Consider the following 15,181-nt stretch of genomic DNA (forward strand, 5'->3'; position numbering starts at 1 on the left):
CAGACCCAGAGTCACCGAGATCGGGGCCCCGTCGGGCCGGGCGCTGCCCAGACCCAGAGTCCCCGAGATCGGGGCCCCGTCGGGCCGGGCGCTGCCCAGACACAGAGTCCCCGAGATCGGGGCCCCGTGGGGCCGGGCGCTGCCCAGACACAGAGTCACCGAGATCGGGGCCCTGTGGGGCCGGGCGCTGCCCAGACCCAGAGTCACCGAGATCGGGGCCCTGTGGGGCCGGGCGCTGCCCAGACCCAGAGTCACCGAGATCGGGGCCCTGTGGGGCCGGGCGCTGCCCAGACCCAGAGTCCCCGAGATCGGGGCCCTGTGGGGCCGGGCGCTGCCCAGACACAGAGTCACCAAGATCGGGGCCCCGTCAGGCCGGGCGCTGCCCAGACCCAGAGTCACTGAGATCGGGGCCCCGTCGGGCCGGGCGCTGCCCAGACACAGAGTCCCCGAGGTCGGGGCCCCTTCGGGCCGGGCGCTGCCCAGACACAGAGTCCCCGAGGTCGGGCCCCCATCAGGCCGGGCGCTGCCCAGACACAGAGTCGCTGAGATCAGGGCCCCGTCGGGCCAGGCGCTGCCCAGACACAGAGTCGCTGAGATCGGGGCCCCGTCGCAGTAGGTGTGGCCTGGACAGACGTGTTGGGAGCTGGGGCTGTGCTGTGGGGCTGTGCGGAGGGCGAGCCAGGGACCAGCCGCCGGGTGCCCTTTGCCCTTTGCCGGTGGCTGCAGTGGGGCGCTGGGGGATCCCGCGACAGGTGGCACCTGTCTCTGGCTGTCTGGGCTGAGCTGGATTTCACTGACGCTGCGGATCGGTTTCAGCTGCGGGTATTTAAAGCCGGCCTGATGCCCACCCTGCCCCCAGCCATGGTCCCTCCCACCCTGCGCCCGGGCCCCACCTCTGCCTGGCCCTGTACCCCCATGTTCCCCCACAACCCCAGCTCCAGGGAAAAACCAGGTGGGGATGAGATGGGCTCTGCCCCCTACTGGAGTGTGGGGTGGGGAGGGGAGGGGCAGCCAGGACTCCTGGGTTCCATCTCCAGCTCTGGCGGGAGGGGTGGGGGGGGGGCGTGGTGTCTAGGGTGTAGATCAGAGGGGCTGGGAGCCAGGACTCCGGGGTTCTTTCCCTTCACCTCTTGGGGGGCTGATCCCCCCCCGGGTGCCTGATGGGCGGTTCGGGGGCAGGGCTGGGTGCTGGGAGGTGGGGTGGCCTGCAGCCGGGCGAGATGAGCTCATGCGTCTTTCCCCAGCTAAAGTTTCCAGGATTAAATCATGCTCGGGACTGACGCCATTGATAAATATAGACCTAGCCGGGCCAGCTCCGCTCCGACCACTAGACACCACTCCCCTTCCCCAGCCAGGGCCTGAACCGAGGAGTCCTGGCTCCCAGGCCCCCCAATGTCCAACCACTAGGCCCCACTCCCCTCCCAGAGCCAGGGAGAGAAGCCAGGAGTCCTGGCTCCCAGCCCCCCCAATGTCTAACCACTAAGTCCCACTCCCCTCCCAGAGCGGGGGAGAGAACCCAGGAGTCCTGGCTCCCAGCCCCACCCCCATGATCTAATCACTAGGCCCCACTCCCCTCCCAGAGCGGGGGAGAGAACCCAGGAGTCCTGGCTCCCAGCCCCCCCAATGTCTAACCACTAGGTCCCACTCCCCTCCCAGAGCAGGGGAGAGAACCCAGGAGTCCTGGCTCCCAGCCCCCACCACAAACACACCAGCAGGGGCAGCACCGGGCTCTCGCTGACACCCTCCGCCACCCCTGCAGGGAGACGCCCCCAGCGCCCCCTGCTGGCAGAGACGGGCGCTGGCACAGAGACATGGTTTATTGGAATACACAGTTCGTTCCAAGCCCAGCACCAGGGGAACCCATCGGGGTCCCCACTCTCCCGGAGGGGAGACACTTTGGGTGACGCCCCCCGTCGCTGTCCAGGCCCTACGACGTCTGACACCCCCCCCCAGCCGGGCACCCCGGGAAGGTGGGGGGGCGTCGGCAGGCGCTCGGTGCCAGGTGCGCTCACTGGCCGCCCTCCAGCCCATGGGCCGCCCGCTGGTTGGCTGGCAGCGAGGCCTGCTCCAGGTCCCAGAGGAAGCGGCGCAGGCGGCACAGCTGGTGGTGGAGGGCGTCGTCCGTCACCGGGGCCGCGGGGCAGAGCCGGAACCCCTCGCTGGGCAGGATCAGGGGCGGGTGGTCAGAGAAACTCTCGAAGATCTCGCCTGGGGGAGGGGAGAGGGGTGAGAGCGGGCAGGGGCTGCGGGCCAGGAGTGAGGGGGGCTGGCAGAGCTGGGGGGGCAGGGCTGGGCTCGCGGGGGCTGTGGGTCAGAGTGACGGGGGCTGGCAGAGCTGGGGGCAGGACTGGGCTCGCGGGGGCTGTGGGTCGGGAGTGAGGGGGCTGGCAGAGCTGGGGGCAGGACTGGGCTCGCGGGGCTGTGGGTCAGAGTGAGGAGGCTGGCAGGGCTGGGGGCTGGGCTGGGCTCGCGGGGGCTGTGGGTCAGAGTGATGGGGCTGGCAGGGCTGGGGGCAGGGCTGGGCTCGCGGGGCTATGGGTCAGAGTGGGGAGGCTGGCAGGGCGGGGGGGCAGGGCTGGGCTGGCGGGGGCAGCGGGTCGGGAGAGGGGGGCTGGCAGGGCGGGGGGCAGGGCGGGGGTGGGGGGGGGCTGGCACTCACTGTTTGCCATCTCCTCCCTCTCCTCGGGCGGGGGGCTCCAGCCCTCGGGGTACGGGCGCCCCAGCCCCAGGTGGTAGTTGCTCAGCACATGGTGGAGCTGGGCGGGTGTCAGGGCCGGGTAGTCGCTGCGCAGCCGGGACCAGGTAGCCTGGGGGGAGCAGAGAGATGGTGAGATCCCTGGGAGCTGCAGGAGGATGGGAGCCGGCGCCCCCTAGAGGGGACAGGCCCCGGGCCCCATTCCCCGCCCCCCGAGCCAGCCAGTCCCCACCCTGGGGCCGGATGGGAGCCGGTGCCCCCTAGAGGAGACAGGCCCCGGGCCCCATTCCCCACCCCCCTGAGTCGGCCAGTCCCCACCCTGGGGCCGGATGGGAGCTGGCGCCCCCTAGAGGAGACAGGCCCCGGGCCCCATTCCCCGCCCCCCTGAGTTGGCCAGTCCCTGCCCTGGGGCCGGATGGGAGCCGGCGCCCCGTAGAGGGGACGGGCCCCGGGCCCCATTCCCCACTGGTGCTGTTCTGCGGCGCCCCCTGCAGGCGGCCCCTCACCTTGACCAGGCTGGTCTTGGGGACGCAGAGCAGGTTGGCGGTGGTGGAGAGCTTGCGGAAGAATTCGGCGGCGATGTCGCCCAGCCCCACGCCCTGCAGCCAGTCCAGCACCAGGTCCAGGTTGGTGCGGATCTGCACGGCCTTTGCCCACTGGTAGAAGGGCCCCCCGGTGCCTGGCGCCGGGAGCAGGAGACCCACAGTCACAGCAGGGTGGGGCTGGATGGGACCCCCAGGGCAGCTGGGCCTCGGCCCCGCCCTGGGGCAGATCCAGCCACCCATCCGCCCTCCAACCCACCCGTCCATCTATCTGTCCACCTTAACTCCCGGGTGTCCCCCCACCTTTCCCCCAGCCACCCCCGACCTTCCCTCCTATCCATCCCCACCTTTCCCCGGCCACCCCGACCTTCCCTCCTGTCCGTCCCCCACCTTTCCCCGGCCACCCCGACCTTCCCTCCTATCTGTCCCCCACCTTTCCCCGGCCACCCCGACCTTCCCTCCTATCTGTCCCCATCTTTCCCCGGCCACCCCGACCTTCCCTCCTATCTGTCCCCACCTTTCCCCGGCCACCCCGACCTTCCCTCCTATCTGTTCCCCACCTTTCCCCGGCCACCCCGACCTTCCCTCCCGGGCATCCCCACCTTTCCCCGGCCACCCCGACCTTCCCTCCTATCTGTCCCCACCTTTCCCCGGCCACCCCTGACCTTCCCTCCTATCCGTCCCCCACCTTTCCCCGGCCACCCCCGACCTTCCCTCTATCTGTCCCCCCACCTTTCCCCGGCCACCCCGACCTTCCCTCCTATCTGTCCCCCACCTTTCCCCGCCACCCCGAACTTCCCTCCCGGGCGTCCCCACCTTTCCCGGCCACCCCGACCTTCCCTCCCATCCGTCTCCCCACCTCCTCCCAGGCGTCCCCTGACCTCCCCTCCCAGGCAGCCCCGACCTTCCCTCCCATCCATCCCCGCCTTCCCTCCAGGGCGTCCCCTCACTTGCCTCTCAGACGTCCCCCGCCTTCCTTCCACCTACACCCCCGCCTTCCTCCCCAGCCATTCCCCCACCTTCCCACCGGCCACCCCCCAACCTTCTTTCTCATCCGTCCCCCCACCTCCCATCCCGGGCATCCCCCCCTTCCGTCCCATCCATCCACCTTCCCAACCCTCATCCATCCATCCATCCACCCATCCCCGCCCATCCTCGTGTCCTGACCACTCACCCACCATGAGACATGAGCGGTACGAGGGGGCAGGGGGTGAAGCAGACTGTGATGTGGGGGCGGGGTGGAGGAGAGGTGGGGGGCAGGGAGCCAGGGGCTGAGACTGGGGGAAGAGACACAGCTGGGTGCCCTGCCTCAGAGTCAGGATTTGGGGTAGCCCCAGCAACCCCCCCAATACCCCTCTGATCAAACTTTCCCAACCCCACAGTGATTCCTGGCCCCCCACTGACTGAGCCCCCTGCCCCCCTGCCCCTCCTGCCTTGGTTCCTGGCACGGACCCATTTCCTGCCCTGCTCCGCCCCGGGGCCCATGGGCAGGAAAGAGCTGCCTTCCTGCTGATCCGGGGATGGGACAATGGGAGGAAACAGGGGGAGGGTGGCTGGGATTTCGGGCTGCCTGTGATTCACTGAGTCTGGCTAATGAGAACAGAGCCTCTGTCAGAGCCAGGGAGAGAACCCAGGCGTCCTGGCTCCCAGCTCCCCCTGCTCTAACCACTAGACCCCACTCCCCTCCCAGAGCAGGAGAGAACCCAGGCATCCTGGCCCCCAGCCCCTCACCTCTCTCCATGAGGGTGTTGAAGAGGGAGGCGTTGGAGAAGAAGAAGAGGTAGCCGAAGGTCTGGGATACCAGGTCGGGGTGTAGCTCACACTCCCTGGTCAGCTCCAGCGTGGCCTGGTAGATGGCCAGGGTGCCACGGATGCCCTCGGGCATGGTGCTCAGCTCCTGGGCGTGGGACAGGTCCGCCGTGGCAGTGAAGGGGTTACTGTCCAGCAGGGCGGGCAGGGCCGAGTACAGCGTCTGCCCAGAAAGGAAAGGGTTAAACACGGGGCATGGGCGGCAATGAGCCAGGAGGGCTATAGGGGGCACTGGGCTGCAGGGAGCGGGGCAGGGGGCTCAGCAGGGGGCTCTCCCCAGGCAGGCAGGACGGGCCCTGATGCCATAGGGCAGCACTAGGGGGCGCTGGGCTGCAGGGAGCGGGGCAGGGGGCTCTCCCCGGGCAAGCAGGATGGGCCCCTATGCCATAGGGCAGCACTAGGGGGCGCTGGGCTGCAGGGAGCGGGGGCTCTCCCCGGCCGGGCAGGGCTGGCCCCGATGCCCTAGGGCAGCACTAGGGGGCGCTGGGCTGCAGGGAGCGGGGGGCTCAGCAGGGGGCTCTCCCCGGCCGGGCAGGGCTGGCCCCATGCCCTAGGGCTGCACTAGGGGGTGCTGGGCTGCAGGGGGGCTGAGCTCACCTTGGTCAGGTAATACACCGACTGCTGGAACGTGGACATGATGACCTCGTCCAGCACCGCCATGGCCTCGTCGCAGGTCTCCAGGTCGCTGGACAGCAAAGCATCATGGGAACTTCCTGGAGAGGACAAAGGGGGTCGGACGTGGGGCTCTGTGAGCTGCGCTCGCTGCCGAGCTCATCCCATCCCTGTGGAATTCACCCCACCATCCCCTATGGGGGAGAGAACCCTGGCTCCCAACCCCCCACCCTGCTCTAACTACTAGCCCCCACTCCCCTCCCAGAGCTGGGGCGAGAACCCAGGCGTCCTGCTCACCCTCCAGGTCGAGTTCTTTCTCCATGTCCAGCACTTTCTTCTGGACCAGGTTGAGCAGCTCCATGGCGTTGGCCATCCAGAGCATCAGGGGGCGCAAGTCGGCCGCCACCTCTTCGATGCTGAGCACCCCCACCTGGCCCTTGTCCTGCTGGCTGGAGGGGAGAGAGGGGTGGGGGGAGCGACTGGGGGATCATCGGAGCTGCTGGGACACCCTCTCCCCTCCCCAGGCCCTTTGGGACCCCGTCCAGTTCTTAGCAGCTTCCAATGGGACATACTCAGCTCTGAAGGGGTTAACTTCCCCTCTGGGGTGGGTGCAGGGGCTGGGTATATGGGGACCCCTCGCACGGCGCTGGGACCTGGCCCCTCTTGGGTGGGTGCAGGGGCTGGGTATCTGGGGTCCCCTCGCCCGGCACTAAGATACAACCCCTCTGGCGTGGGGCTGGAGTCCGAGGACAGAGCTCCCCCCACCCTGGCCGCTGCCGCAGAGGGGGGCGAGCCAGGGAGCCCCCACGCCCAGGGTGGGGTGTGGCCGGGGTCCTGGGGTCTCACTCACTTCTCCGGCTGCCGGTCCCCGACTTCCTTGATCTTCTCCTGGCAGGGAAGAAAGAGCTGATCCGGAACGGGCCTTGGGGCTGCCATCACATTCCCCCAGCCCTGCCCCCCGATACACATGGGGGCCCCCACCCCGGGATACACAGGGGGCCCTGCCCCCAGCCATTCTTCCCTCCGCCCTTCCCCCACTCTGGGAGGAGTCCCTGACCCCCAGGGGCAGATTGGGGTTTTGTGGGGCCCTGGGCCAGACCAAGTGGGGCCCCTCCCCCACCCCTTCTACCTGCAGTCCATCCCCACCCCCGTGTGCTGCTGCTGGGGACATGGGGTCCCCCACCCGGCACTCCAAGCCCCCACGCCCCTGGTAGGAGCGCTGGGTGGGTGGGCAGAGCGGGTTGGGGCACCCATTTTTCCAGGGCCCCCCAATTGGCTGGGAGCCTGGGCACAGGGCCCCGTTGTCCCAGTGACTAGTCCACCACTGCTGCTCCCCAGCCCCGATCCCCCGTCCCACCCCCCTCTCGTTACCCAGACAGCCTCCTTGATCAGCTGGGCCATCCTGGCCACCAGGCGGGGGAAGTGGCTGGGCTCCAGCACGCGGGTGGAGTGCTCCAGGCACAGGCCCAGGAGGAAGGCCGGGGCCAGGTTGAAGGGGGTGGACCCCTGGAGCCGGACGATCTCCCTCAGCAGCGCCTCCTCCTCCTGGGGCCGGTAGCGCAGCTCGGGCTCCCGGCTCTCCACGTAGGCCTGGAAGGCGTCCTGCCTCTCCTGGAGGGAGCGCCCGCAGGCCTGGCACGAGAAGGCACCCGCCAGCCCGGGTGAGACCCAGGGCCGGGGCAGCCAGGCCGGCCGGGGCTGGGGGGTCCGGGGGTCTTTGTACATGAAGAGGAAGTGCTGGCCCAGCCCCAGCAGGTCCCCGGGGTGCAGCTCCGCCTCGCGCACCAGGGCCCCCCCGTTGAGGGTGACGGCCGCCCCCCGGAAGGGCCGCACCAGGGCTGGCCCCGGGGCCGGCTCGGCCTCCCGCACGCAGCAGTGGCGGGGCAGGATGTCCGGGGCGCAGAGGAAGGTGTCCACGTAGCCCCCCTTGTCGGGCTGGGGGCGGCGCCCGAAGACGTGCCGGCGCCGAGTCATCACGTAGATCACAAAATCCTGGGGGGCGATGGGGGGAAAATGGCGTCAAAACACGGGAGTGCCATCGAAAGCGGGCCTGCCCCGCCCTCCGGGGGGGAATGGACTCTCCTGCCATGCCACCCCTGCCCTCTGGGGGGGAATGGACTCTCCCGCCATGCTACCCCTGCCCTCTGGGGGGAAGGGGCTCTCCTACAGCACTACCCTGCCCTCTGGGGGGGAATGGACTCTCCTGCCATGCCACCCCTGTCCTCTGGGGGGAGTGGGCTCTCCTACAGCATCACCCTGCCCTCTGGGGGGAACAGGCTCTTCCACCATGCCACCCCTGCCCTCGGGGGGGGGGGGGAAATGGGCTGTCCCACCATGCCACCCCTACCCTCTGTGGGGGAACGGGCTCTCCCACCATGCCACCCCTGCCCTCTGGGGGAGAATGGACTCTCCTGCCATGCTACCCCTGCCCTCTGGGGGGGAATGGGCTCTCCCACCGCACAACACCCACTTTCTGGGGGGGAATGGGCTTTCCTGCTGCACCACCCCTGCCCTCTGGGGGGGGGAGGGGAGTGGGCTCTCTCCCACTGTGGCACCCCACCACTCTTGGGGGGGGCTCTCCCAGGAATCCCCTCTATGATAAAATGGGTTCTCCCTTTTTGCCCCACCCACGGTTTCTGTGAGAAAATGGGCCATCCTGCTGTTGCACCCCCATTTTTGTTGGCTAAAATTGTCTCTTCTGGGAAGCCCCCTATTTCCTATGTTAAAATGGGCTCTTCCATTACTGCACCCTCCCCCATACCCTGGGGCGCTCCCACCAACCCTTCCCTCCCACAAGGCTGACCCAGAGGGTGCAAAGCATTATGGGAAAGCTGTGCTCCCAGCATGCTCTCTGCTGAACCATAGTGGGGAGCAAATGGTCTTGGGGGCTGGAGTCAGCACCCCCTACTGACCTTGCACCGCAGCCCAGCGCCCCCTTCCGAGCCCCCGCTCTGCCCCCCCCCCCGAGCCTGGTGCCCTCTGCAGCACAACGCCCCCTACCCTGCTCCCTGCAGCCTGGCACCCCCTGCTGAGCCTCCGCCCCACTCCCTGCAGCCCAGCACCCCACAGAGCCCCCTGCCCTACCTGCTTGTCGCAGCCGAGCAGCAGCAGGAAGTAGGGGTGCTGGGTGGGGGGCTGGATCAGGCACTGGGACAGCTGCTCCAGATTGGCCCCGTCCGCCGAGTCCTCGGCCTCCCCGGACTTGGTGCCCCCGTCTGCTGGCTCTGCCTCCTGGGCCGGGGCCACCTCCCCCTCCTGCTCCTCGCTGGCCGGCCCCACCTCGGCGCCCGCCACGCTCAGCACGGCCTTGCGCTCGCGCCGCTTGCGGGCGCTCAGGTTCATGTCGCTGATGCTGCGGCGCAGGGACAAGTTGTCGGCCCGCTCCTTGGGGGCCGGGCCCCCCGAGGCTGCCCGTGAGCGGCTCTTCTGCAGCCGCCGCGCCTGGGCGTTGATGCCTGGGGGGCGAGAAGGGGGAGCCTCAGAGGGAGCTGACCGGCTCCCCACTCTGGGGGTTTCAGGGATCCCCAGCCCGACTCCCTACCCCCGGGGACAATCTGAGGCCTGTAGCTTCAAGGCAGGACATAAGTGGGGGGCCCCATGGCTCCGAACTTGGGGACGACAGAGAGTCCCGTGGCTCCTGGCTGCGGGAAGATGAGGGGGCATGTCTCTGAGATGGACGATGACTGGGGGACCCCGTAACTTCTGGCTGGGAGATGACCGGGGTCCCGTGGCTCCCAGCCTGGGATGACCCGGGGGTCCCGTGGCTCCCAGCCTGGCATGCCCGGGGGTCCCGTGGCTCCCGGCCTGGGATGACCCGGGGGTCCCATGGCTCCCAGCCTGGCATGCCCAGGGGATGGGGGCAGCCCCCACCGCAGCCTCACCCGCCGTCTCGTTATCCTCGGCCTCGCCAACCCTCTCCACCTCGCGCCGCCGCCGCACCTCGAAGCGCCGCGACAGGCCGGCCTTGGGCTTCCACACGTCCTGCAGCACCAGGGGCCGCTCGGTGTCGCCCACGGGGCGCAGGTGCTCGGCCTGCCAGGCCCCGCCGGGCCCCTCGAAGCGGCCCACCACGTCGCACAGCACGTAGCCCCCCTCCTCCTCCTCCGGCGCCACCCCGTAGCGCTCCAGCGCCTCCCGCACCAGCTGGCGCGCTGTGGAGCGCGGCGTGGCCAGCACGCTCTTGTAGTTGGCGCCCCGGGAGATGGCGCCCCCGAAGATCTTCAGGATGCCCGGCAGCTGCGGCTGGCTGGACAGCTCCACCAGGTCCTCAGGCACTGGGTCGATGAGATCCGCCAGCTTCTTCTCGCTGCCCCAGCGCCCGCCCCCCACGCCCGCCCCGCTGCTGGTGCTGCGGTGGAACAGGTTGGAGAGGCGCTTGTGGCGGCCCGCCTTCGCCTTGCCAGGGGGCCGCAGCTCCACCGTCTCGCTGCCCCGGCTGGCGGTGTCCGAGGAGGTGGACCTGGGGAGGAAGGCGGGAGGCTGGGTTACATGGGCCCATTGCTCTGAGCGGAGCAGGGAGGCTGGGAGGGTGGGCTGGAGGGGTCTGTGGGGCTGGCCTGGGGGACAGGAAGGAGGCAATAATGGGGGAGATGGGCCCATGGATTGACTGGGGGGACAGGAAGGAGGCAAGATACTGAGATAGATGGGCCTGTGGGTGTGATTGGGGGGCAGGGAGAGGGAGGGATACTGGGGTAGATGAGCCCATAGGTCTGATCTGGGGGCAGGAGGGGCCCGGATACAGGGGTAGATGGGCCCGTGGGGCTGATCCAGGGGGCCGGATACCAGGGTAGGAGGGCTGTGGGGCACTCCGGGGCAGGAGGGATGGGGGCTGTTCCAGGGGCAGGAGGCAGGGGAGCCACTCCAGGGGCAGGAGGCAGGGCTGTTCCAGGGGGCAGGGGGGACGAGGGCCGTTCCAGGAGACAGGAGGGATGGGGGCCGTTCCAGGGGGCAGGAGGCAGGGGAGCCATTCCAGGGGGCAGGAGGGCTGTTCCAGGGGGCAGGGGGGATGAGGGCTGTTCCAGGAGGCAGGAGGGAGGGGAGCTGTTCCAGGGGGCAGGAGGGGAGGGGCCGTTCCAGGGGGCAGGAGGGGAGGGGGCCGTTCCAGGGGGCAGGGAGCCGGTACCTGACGGAGCCCACGCTGGGCCAGCGACGGCTCATCTTGACGAAGTGTTTCTTGGGCGAGTTGATCCAGAGGCCGACGGGGAAGTGGAGTTTCCCGAAGCGGGGGCTGCCCTCCTTCCGCTCCTCCGAGAACATGGTGCCGGGGGCGCTGGGCACCTGGGGGGACACGGCCATGGCAGAGCGCTGGCAGGAGCGGGGCAGTCGTGCCAGGGGCAGGGGCCTAGCCAGACCGGGTGGGAGCCGGCAGCCAGACCCGGCAGAGGGCACTGGTGAGGGGCCGGGAGGCTGCAGCTGCTGGGGAGGGGGGAAGGGCAGGTTGGGGGCCAGGATGTTGGATTGAGTGGAGATGGGGGTAGTTTGGGGATGGGATATTGGGGTGAGTGGGGATGGGGGTAGGTTGGGAGATGGGATGTTGGGGTGAGGGGATGGGTTGGGGGCCGGGATGTTGGGGTGAGTGGGGTTGGGGAATAGGTTGGGGTTGGGATGTGGGGGTTGGGGTTAGGTTGGGGTGAGTGGGGAAGGGGTGGGTTGGGGGCCGGGATGTTGGGGGAGGGAGGAGGGGGTAGGTTGGGGATTGGGATGTAGAGTGGAGGGGTAGGTTGGGGGCTGGGATGTTGGGGTGAGTGGGAGGGGGTAGGTTGGGGGTTGGGATGTTGGGGTGAGTGGGGAAGGGGGTAGGTTGGCGGCCAGGATGTTGGGGTGAGTGGGGGTTGGGGGATAGGTTGGGGGTTGGGGGATAGGTTGGGGTGAGTGGGGGTTGGGGGGTAGGTTGGGGGACAGGATTTTGGGGGCCAGCTCTCTCTCTGGTCCTGCCAGTGCACAGGCAGTGACTTCCACCCAGTTAGATTTGGCTACCAGCCCCCCTCCCGCTCCGCCCCAGAGCCAGCGGCATTGAGGGGGCAGGGGGCCGGGGGAGCTGGGATCCATGGAATTGGAGGGAGCCCAGGGCCATTTTGCGGTGTCTTTCGAGGCTCTTTATTGGTTCAAATGCTTCCCCCTCCCAGGGCGCAGGTCAGAGGGGACAGAGGCGCCACATCGGGGAGACCCCCAGGCCCCAAAGCTGTAAGGAGCCTGGCTGGGGTACCAGGACTCCTGGGTTCCGGCCCCACTCTGGGTGAGGAGTGGGGGCTAGTGGTCAGAGTGGGGAGGGGGGAGGCTGTGGGCCAGCTGGCTGCCCCCGATCACCCCACTCCCCACCCCGACCCCCAATCACCCCACTCTGACCCCCCCGGCTGGCCCCCGATCACCCCCCCAGTTGGCCCCAATCACTCCACTCCCCCCCAAAGCTGGCTGCCCCCGATCACCCCACTTGCGCCCCTCTGACCCCCAATCACCCCACTCTGACCCCCCCAGCTGGCCCCCGATAACCCCACTCCCCACCCCACCCGTCCCCCGCGGCTGCCCCCGAGGAAAGCGGGGGGGGGGGGGTTACCCAGTCCCGTCGGGGGGCCGGACGTCTCTTCTCCTGGGCTCCGCTCCCGCGCTCAGCTCCAGCCTGGGGGCTGCCCCGCCCGCCCCATGGCCCCTCGGTGGGGCGCGACCCCCAGCCCAGCCCCAGCTCTGCGGCCAGCCCGCTGCCAGTCGGGGCCGGAGTCACTGAGCGCGGATGGCCCCCGCCCCCGCCCGGCCGGTGCTGGTGGGGGGGGCAGGAAAAGGAGCCGGGCCAGGAAGCGGGGCCCCTCCGACAGGGCGGGGACACGGAGCTGGGGGCGGGGAGGGGCAGAGCAAAGGGGGTGGGGCCACAAGCGAGAGGGAGCGGTTGGGGGTGAGGGAGCGTGGTGGGGGCAGTGAGTGGGGGCGGGGTGTCTGGGGGCAGCATGAGGAGGGGCGCGAGGGGTAGTGCGGGATGCAATGTGGGGAAGGGGTGCGATGGGGAGGCATGGGTGTGGAGGGGCACAATGTGGGGCTGTGAGTGGGGAGGAGGAACGGTGAATGTCAGGGCAGGGGCACGAGGGGGCAGTGGGGATGCAATGGGGGTAGGAGTGCGATGGGGAGGCGTGAGTGGGGAGGGAGCGTGGTGTGGGGAGGAGGCAGGGGCATGATATGGGGAGCAATGCATGGGGAGGGGCACCGTTGGGCAGCAAATGTGGGGAGGGGCATGAGGGGGAGGGGAGGACATGAGCTGTGGGGGCAGTGGGTGGGAGGGAGCGGGCAGTGTCGGTGGAATGGGGCAGTGGGGGAAGGGATGCAGTGGGGGGGCAGCTTGTGTGGGGGGCAAGGAGGGGATGCACTGGGGCTGGTCCGGTCTGTGCCAGCCAGCGTCCCCCCTAGGGCTTTCTGGGCTCAGCACCTGGGGCTCCCCAAACCTAGCCCCCAGGCTCGCCGGGGGATCTCCTCAGAGGGAGCACTATGGGGACTAGGACACTTGGACTCCAGAGCCAAATTATGCAAGAAGCAGGTTTATTGTGGGTCTGTGAGGAGCCAGCGAGGAGGAGTCACCACGGGATGTGCCGGAGGGGGCAGGGACTCGCCACAGGGCGGGGCCTGTAGGTCTGCCCCCCCCCAGCACCCCCAGGTGCAGCTGGGCCTAGATCCTGCCAGCGAAGGAGCCGTCCTCCCGCTGCTCGTCCCAGCGCTTCACCTGGGGGGAGAGAAACGGGGTTGGGGTGGGGGGTCACACCCAGAGGGGCAGCTCCACACAGAGCAAGGCCTAGCCCTCCCAGCAGGGGGCAGCAGGCCCCCCCACTCCCCCCCACAGAGCAGGGCACAGCCCCCCTCCCCGCAGGGGCCCTTTCCCCTGGGGATACCAGCTCCCGTCCAGCCCCAGGGCAGGGGACTGACTGTCTCAGCGGGGTAGGGAACAGGGCATGGGACCTTTTCCCCTCCTCTCCCACTGAGTGCAGAGTGGGGGGTACCCCCGGGGTCCTGGCACCCCACATACCCAGGAGATGGGGCATAGGGACTTGTAGACCTGGTAGTACCACTGGCACGGCCTGGTGTCCTTTCCCTTCGCCCCCAGTGTCTTCAGGCAGCGGTAATAGTCTGCAGGGAGACAGCACGTTACCCTCTGCCCCCACAAGGAGGCGCCAGTGATCCAACCTCACCGCCCTGCCCCCCATAGCCAACCCCTCCCCACCACTACCCCACCCAGGAGTCCTGGCTCCCAGCCCCCCTGCTCTAACCACTAGACCCCACTCCCCTCCCAGAGCCAGGGGGAGAACCCAGGAGTCCTGGCTCCCAGCCCCCCTGCTCTAACCACTAGACCCACTCCCCTCCCAGAGCCAGGGGGAGAACCCAGGAGTCCTGGCTCCTAGTCCCCCCTGCCCCGAGGGCCCTCTGCCACTCACCCAGGTAGTTCTGGTAGCAGTTGCGGGTCTGGTTTGTGTTGGGGAAGCGGGGGTCAAAGGGGGCTGTGCGGTAATACCCCCGGGACCCCTCAGGGGCACCCTTCTCCCCCCCACCGGCTCCATATGAGCTCTGCATTCCTGTGAAAGTGGAGAGACTGGACTGCTCTAACCGCTGGGCCTCACTCCCCTCCCAGAGCCAGGGAGAGAACCCAGGAGTCCTGGCTCCCATCCCCCCCGGCTCTAACCACTAGCCCTCACTCCCCTCCCAGAGCCAGGGAGAGAACCCAGGAGTCCTGGCTCCCAGCCCCCCTGCTCTGACCACTGGCCCCCACTCCCCTCCCAGAGCTTGGTCTCACCTGTGTCTCACCCCCAATGCCCCAAGCTAGTAAATTCAGTTGCTCTGGGCTTCTAAAGGGAGAAAGAATAAAATGTGGGGGTGACCTTTCCCTCTGGCCCCCAGGGGTGCTGCTGGGATCTGTCCCTGACCCCCCCAGCCTGCGCCCCCCCCCACTGCTGGATCCCTCCCCAACTTCCCACCCCCAGCCTGCGCTCCCCTTGCCGCTGCCCCACCCCCTGCTGCTGGGATCCCAACCCCTCCCACAGCTCCCTTCGCCCCCCCTGCTGCCAGGATCCCTCCCTGACCCCAGCCTGTGCTCCCCTCGCTGCCCCCGCTGCCAGGATCCTCCCTGACCCCAGCCTGTGCTCCCCTCGCTGCCCCCGCTGCCAGGATCCTCCCTGACCCCAGCCTGTGCTCCTCGCTGCCCCCGCTGCCAGGATCTTTCCCCGACCCTCCCCGGCCTGCGCTCCCTTTGCCCCCCCATACAGTGTGACTGTGGGTCAGAACTGTGCCCCAAAGACTCTGAGGGGGCAGGGGACTCAGTGCCCCCTGAGTTCCTATTGGCTGGAACATTCCCCGCCGTGGAAGGCTCTGGCCAATGGGAGCAAAGGGCGTGGCTTGGCCCCGCCCCACCGCATGTCAGTTAGGAGCAACTGCCATGGAACCTTCTAGAAATGTGGGGGGAGGGGAGGCCTTTCAGCCAATAAGAAACCCTCCCACACTGCTCTCCCCACCCCCCTGAATGCCCCCCTGACCCAGTGCCCTCTACTCTGCTCCC

General features: G+C 68.9%; 2 protein-coding genes across 4 annotated transcripts; both read right to left on the bottom strand.

The window, feature by feature from the left end:
- Positions 1-1,802: 1,802 nt before the first annotated feature.
- On the bottom strand, positions 1,803-12,331 carry RASIP1 (Ras interacting protein 1). The gene is made up of 12 exons (XM_039509808.1): positions 12,212-12,331; positions 10,781-10,935; positions 9,540-10,117; positions 8,743-9,113; positions 7,030-7,650; positions 6,509-6,546; positions 5,956-6,107; positions 5,644-5,759; positions 4,969-5,209; positions 3,202-3,374; positions 2,660-2,807; positions 1,803-2,208 (listed from the first exon to the last, which is right to left on the bottom strand). The coding sequence occupies exons 2-12, from the start codon at positions 10,912-10,914 to the stop codon at positions 2,009-2,011; spliced, it is 2,772 nt and encodes a 923-aa protein (XP_039365742.1). The 5' UTR covers positions 10,915-10,935; positions 12,212-12,331; the 3' UTR covers positions 1,803-2,008.
- Positions 12,332-13,162: 831 nt separating this feature from the next.
- LOC120388737 (cytochrome c oxidase subunit 6B2) lies at positions 13,163-14,994 on the bottom strand. 3 transcript variants are annotated; one of them, XM_039510783.1, is made up of 5 exons: positions 14,890-14,994; positions 14,423-14,474; positions 14,067-14,204; positions 13,691-13,761; positions 13,163-13,360 (listed from the first exon to the last, which is right to left on the bottom strand). In XM_039510783.1, the coding sequence occupies exons 3-5, from the start codon at positions 14,200-14,202 to the stop codon at positions 13,307-13,309; spliced, it is 261 nt and encodes an 86-aa protein (XP_039366717.1). In that variant the 5' UTR covers positions 14,203-14,204; positions 14,423-14,474; positions 14,890-14,994; the 3' UTR covers positions 13,163-13,306. The 3 variants fall into 3 exon arrangements, with proteins under 3 accessions (XP_039366717.1, XP_039366715.1, XP_039366716.1); XM_039510781.1 differs by having other exon boundaries at positions 13,661-13,761; XM_039510782.1 differs by lacking the exon at positions 14,423-14,474 and having other exon boundaries at positions 13,661-13,761; positions 14,890-14,986.
- Between the last annotated feature and the right edge of the window lie 187 nt (positions 14,995-15,181).

This window comes from Mauremys reevesii, linkage group 22 (genome assembly GCF_016161935.1).
Source record: "Mauremys reevesii isolate NIE-2019 linkage group 22, ASM1616193v1, whole genome shotgun sequence".
In the NCBI taxonomy this organism is placed as follows: domain Eukaryota; kingdom Metazoa; phylum Chordata; order Testudines; family Geoemydidae; genus Mauremys; species Mauremys reevesii.

Excerpts from the sequence above, each read along its gene's own strand:
- LOC120388737 (XM_039510781.1), bottom strand. The coding sequence starts at position 14,202 with ATGCAGAGCTCATATGGAGCCGGTGGGGGGGAGAAGGGTGCCCCTGAG. Across the intron at positions 13,762-14,066 it reads CTGCTACCAGAACTACCTGG|ACTATTACCGCTGCCTGAAG; the intron begins GTGAGTGGCAGA and ends GTCTCCCTGCAG. Across the intron at positions 13,361-13,660 it reads CCCTATGCCCCATCTCCTGG|GTGAAGCGCTGGGACGAGCA; the intron begins GTATGTGGGGTG and ends CTCTCCCCCCAG.
- RASIP1 (XM_039509808.1), bottom strand. The coding sequence starts at position 10,914 with ATGTTCTCGGAGGAGCGGAAGGAGGGCAGCCCCCGCTTCGGGAAACTC. Across the intron at positions 6,108-6,508 it reads GGGGACCGGCAGCCGGAGAA|CCAGCAGGACAAGGGCCAGG; the intron begins GTGAGTGAGACC and ends TCTCCCCTCCAG. Across the intron at positions 5,760-5,955 it reads GAAAGAACTCGACCTGGAGG|GAAGTTCCCATGATGCTTTG; the intron begins GTGAGCAGGACG and ends TGTCCTCTCCAG.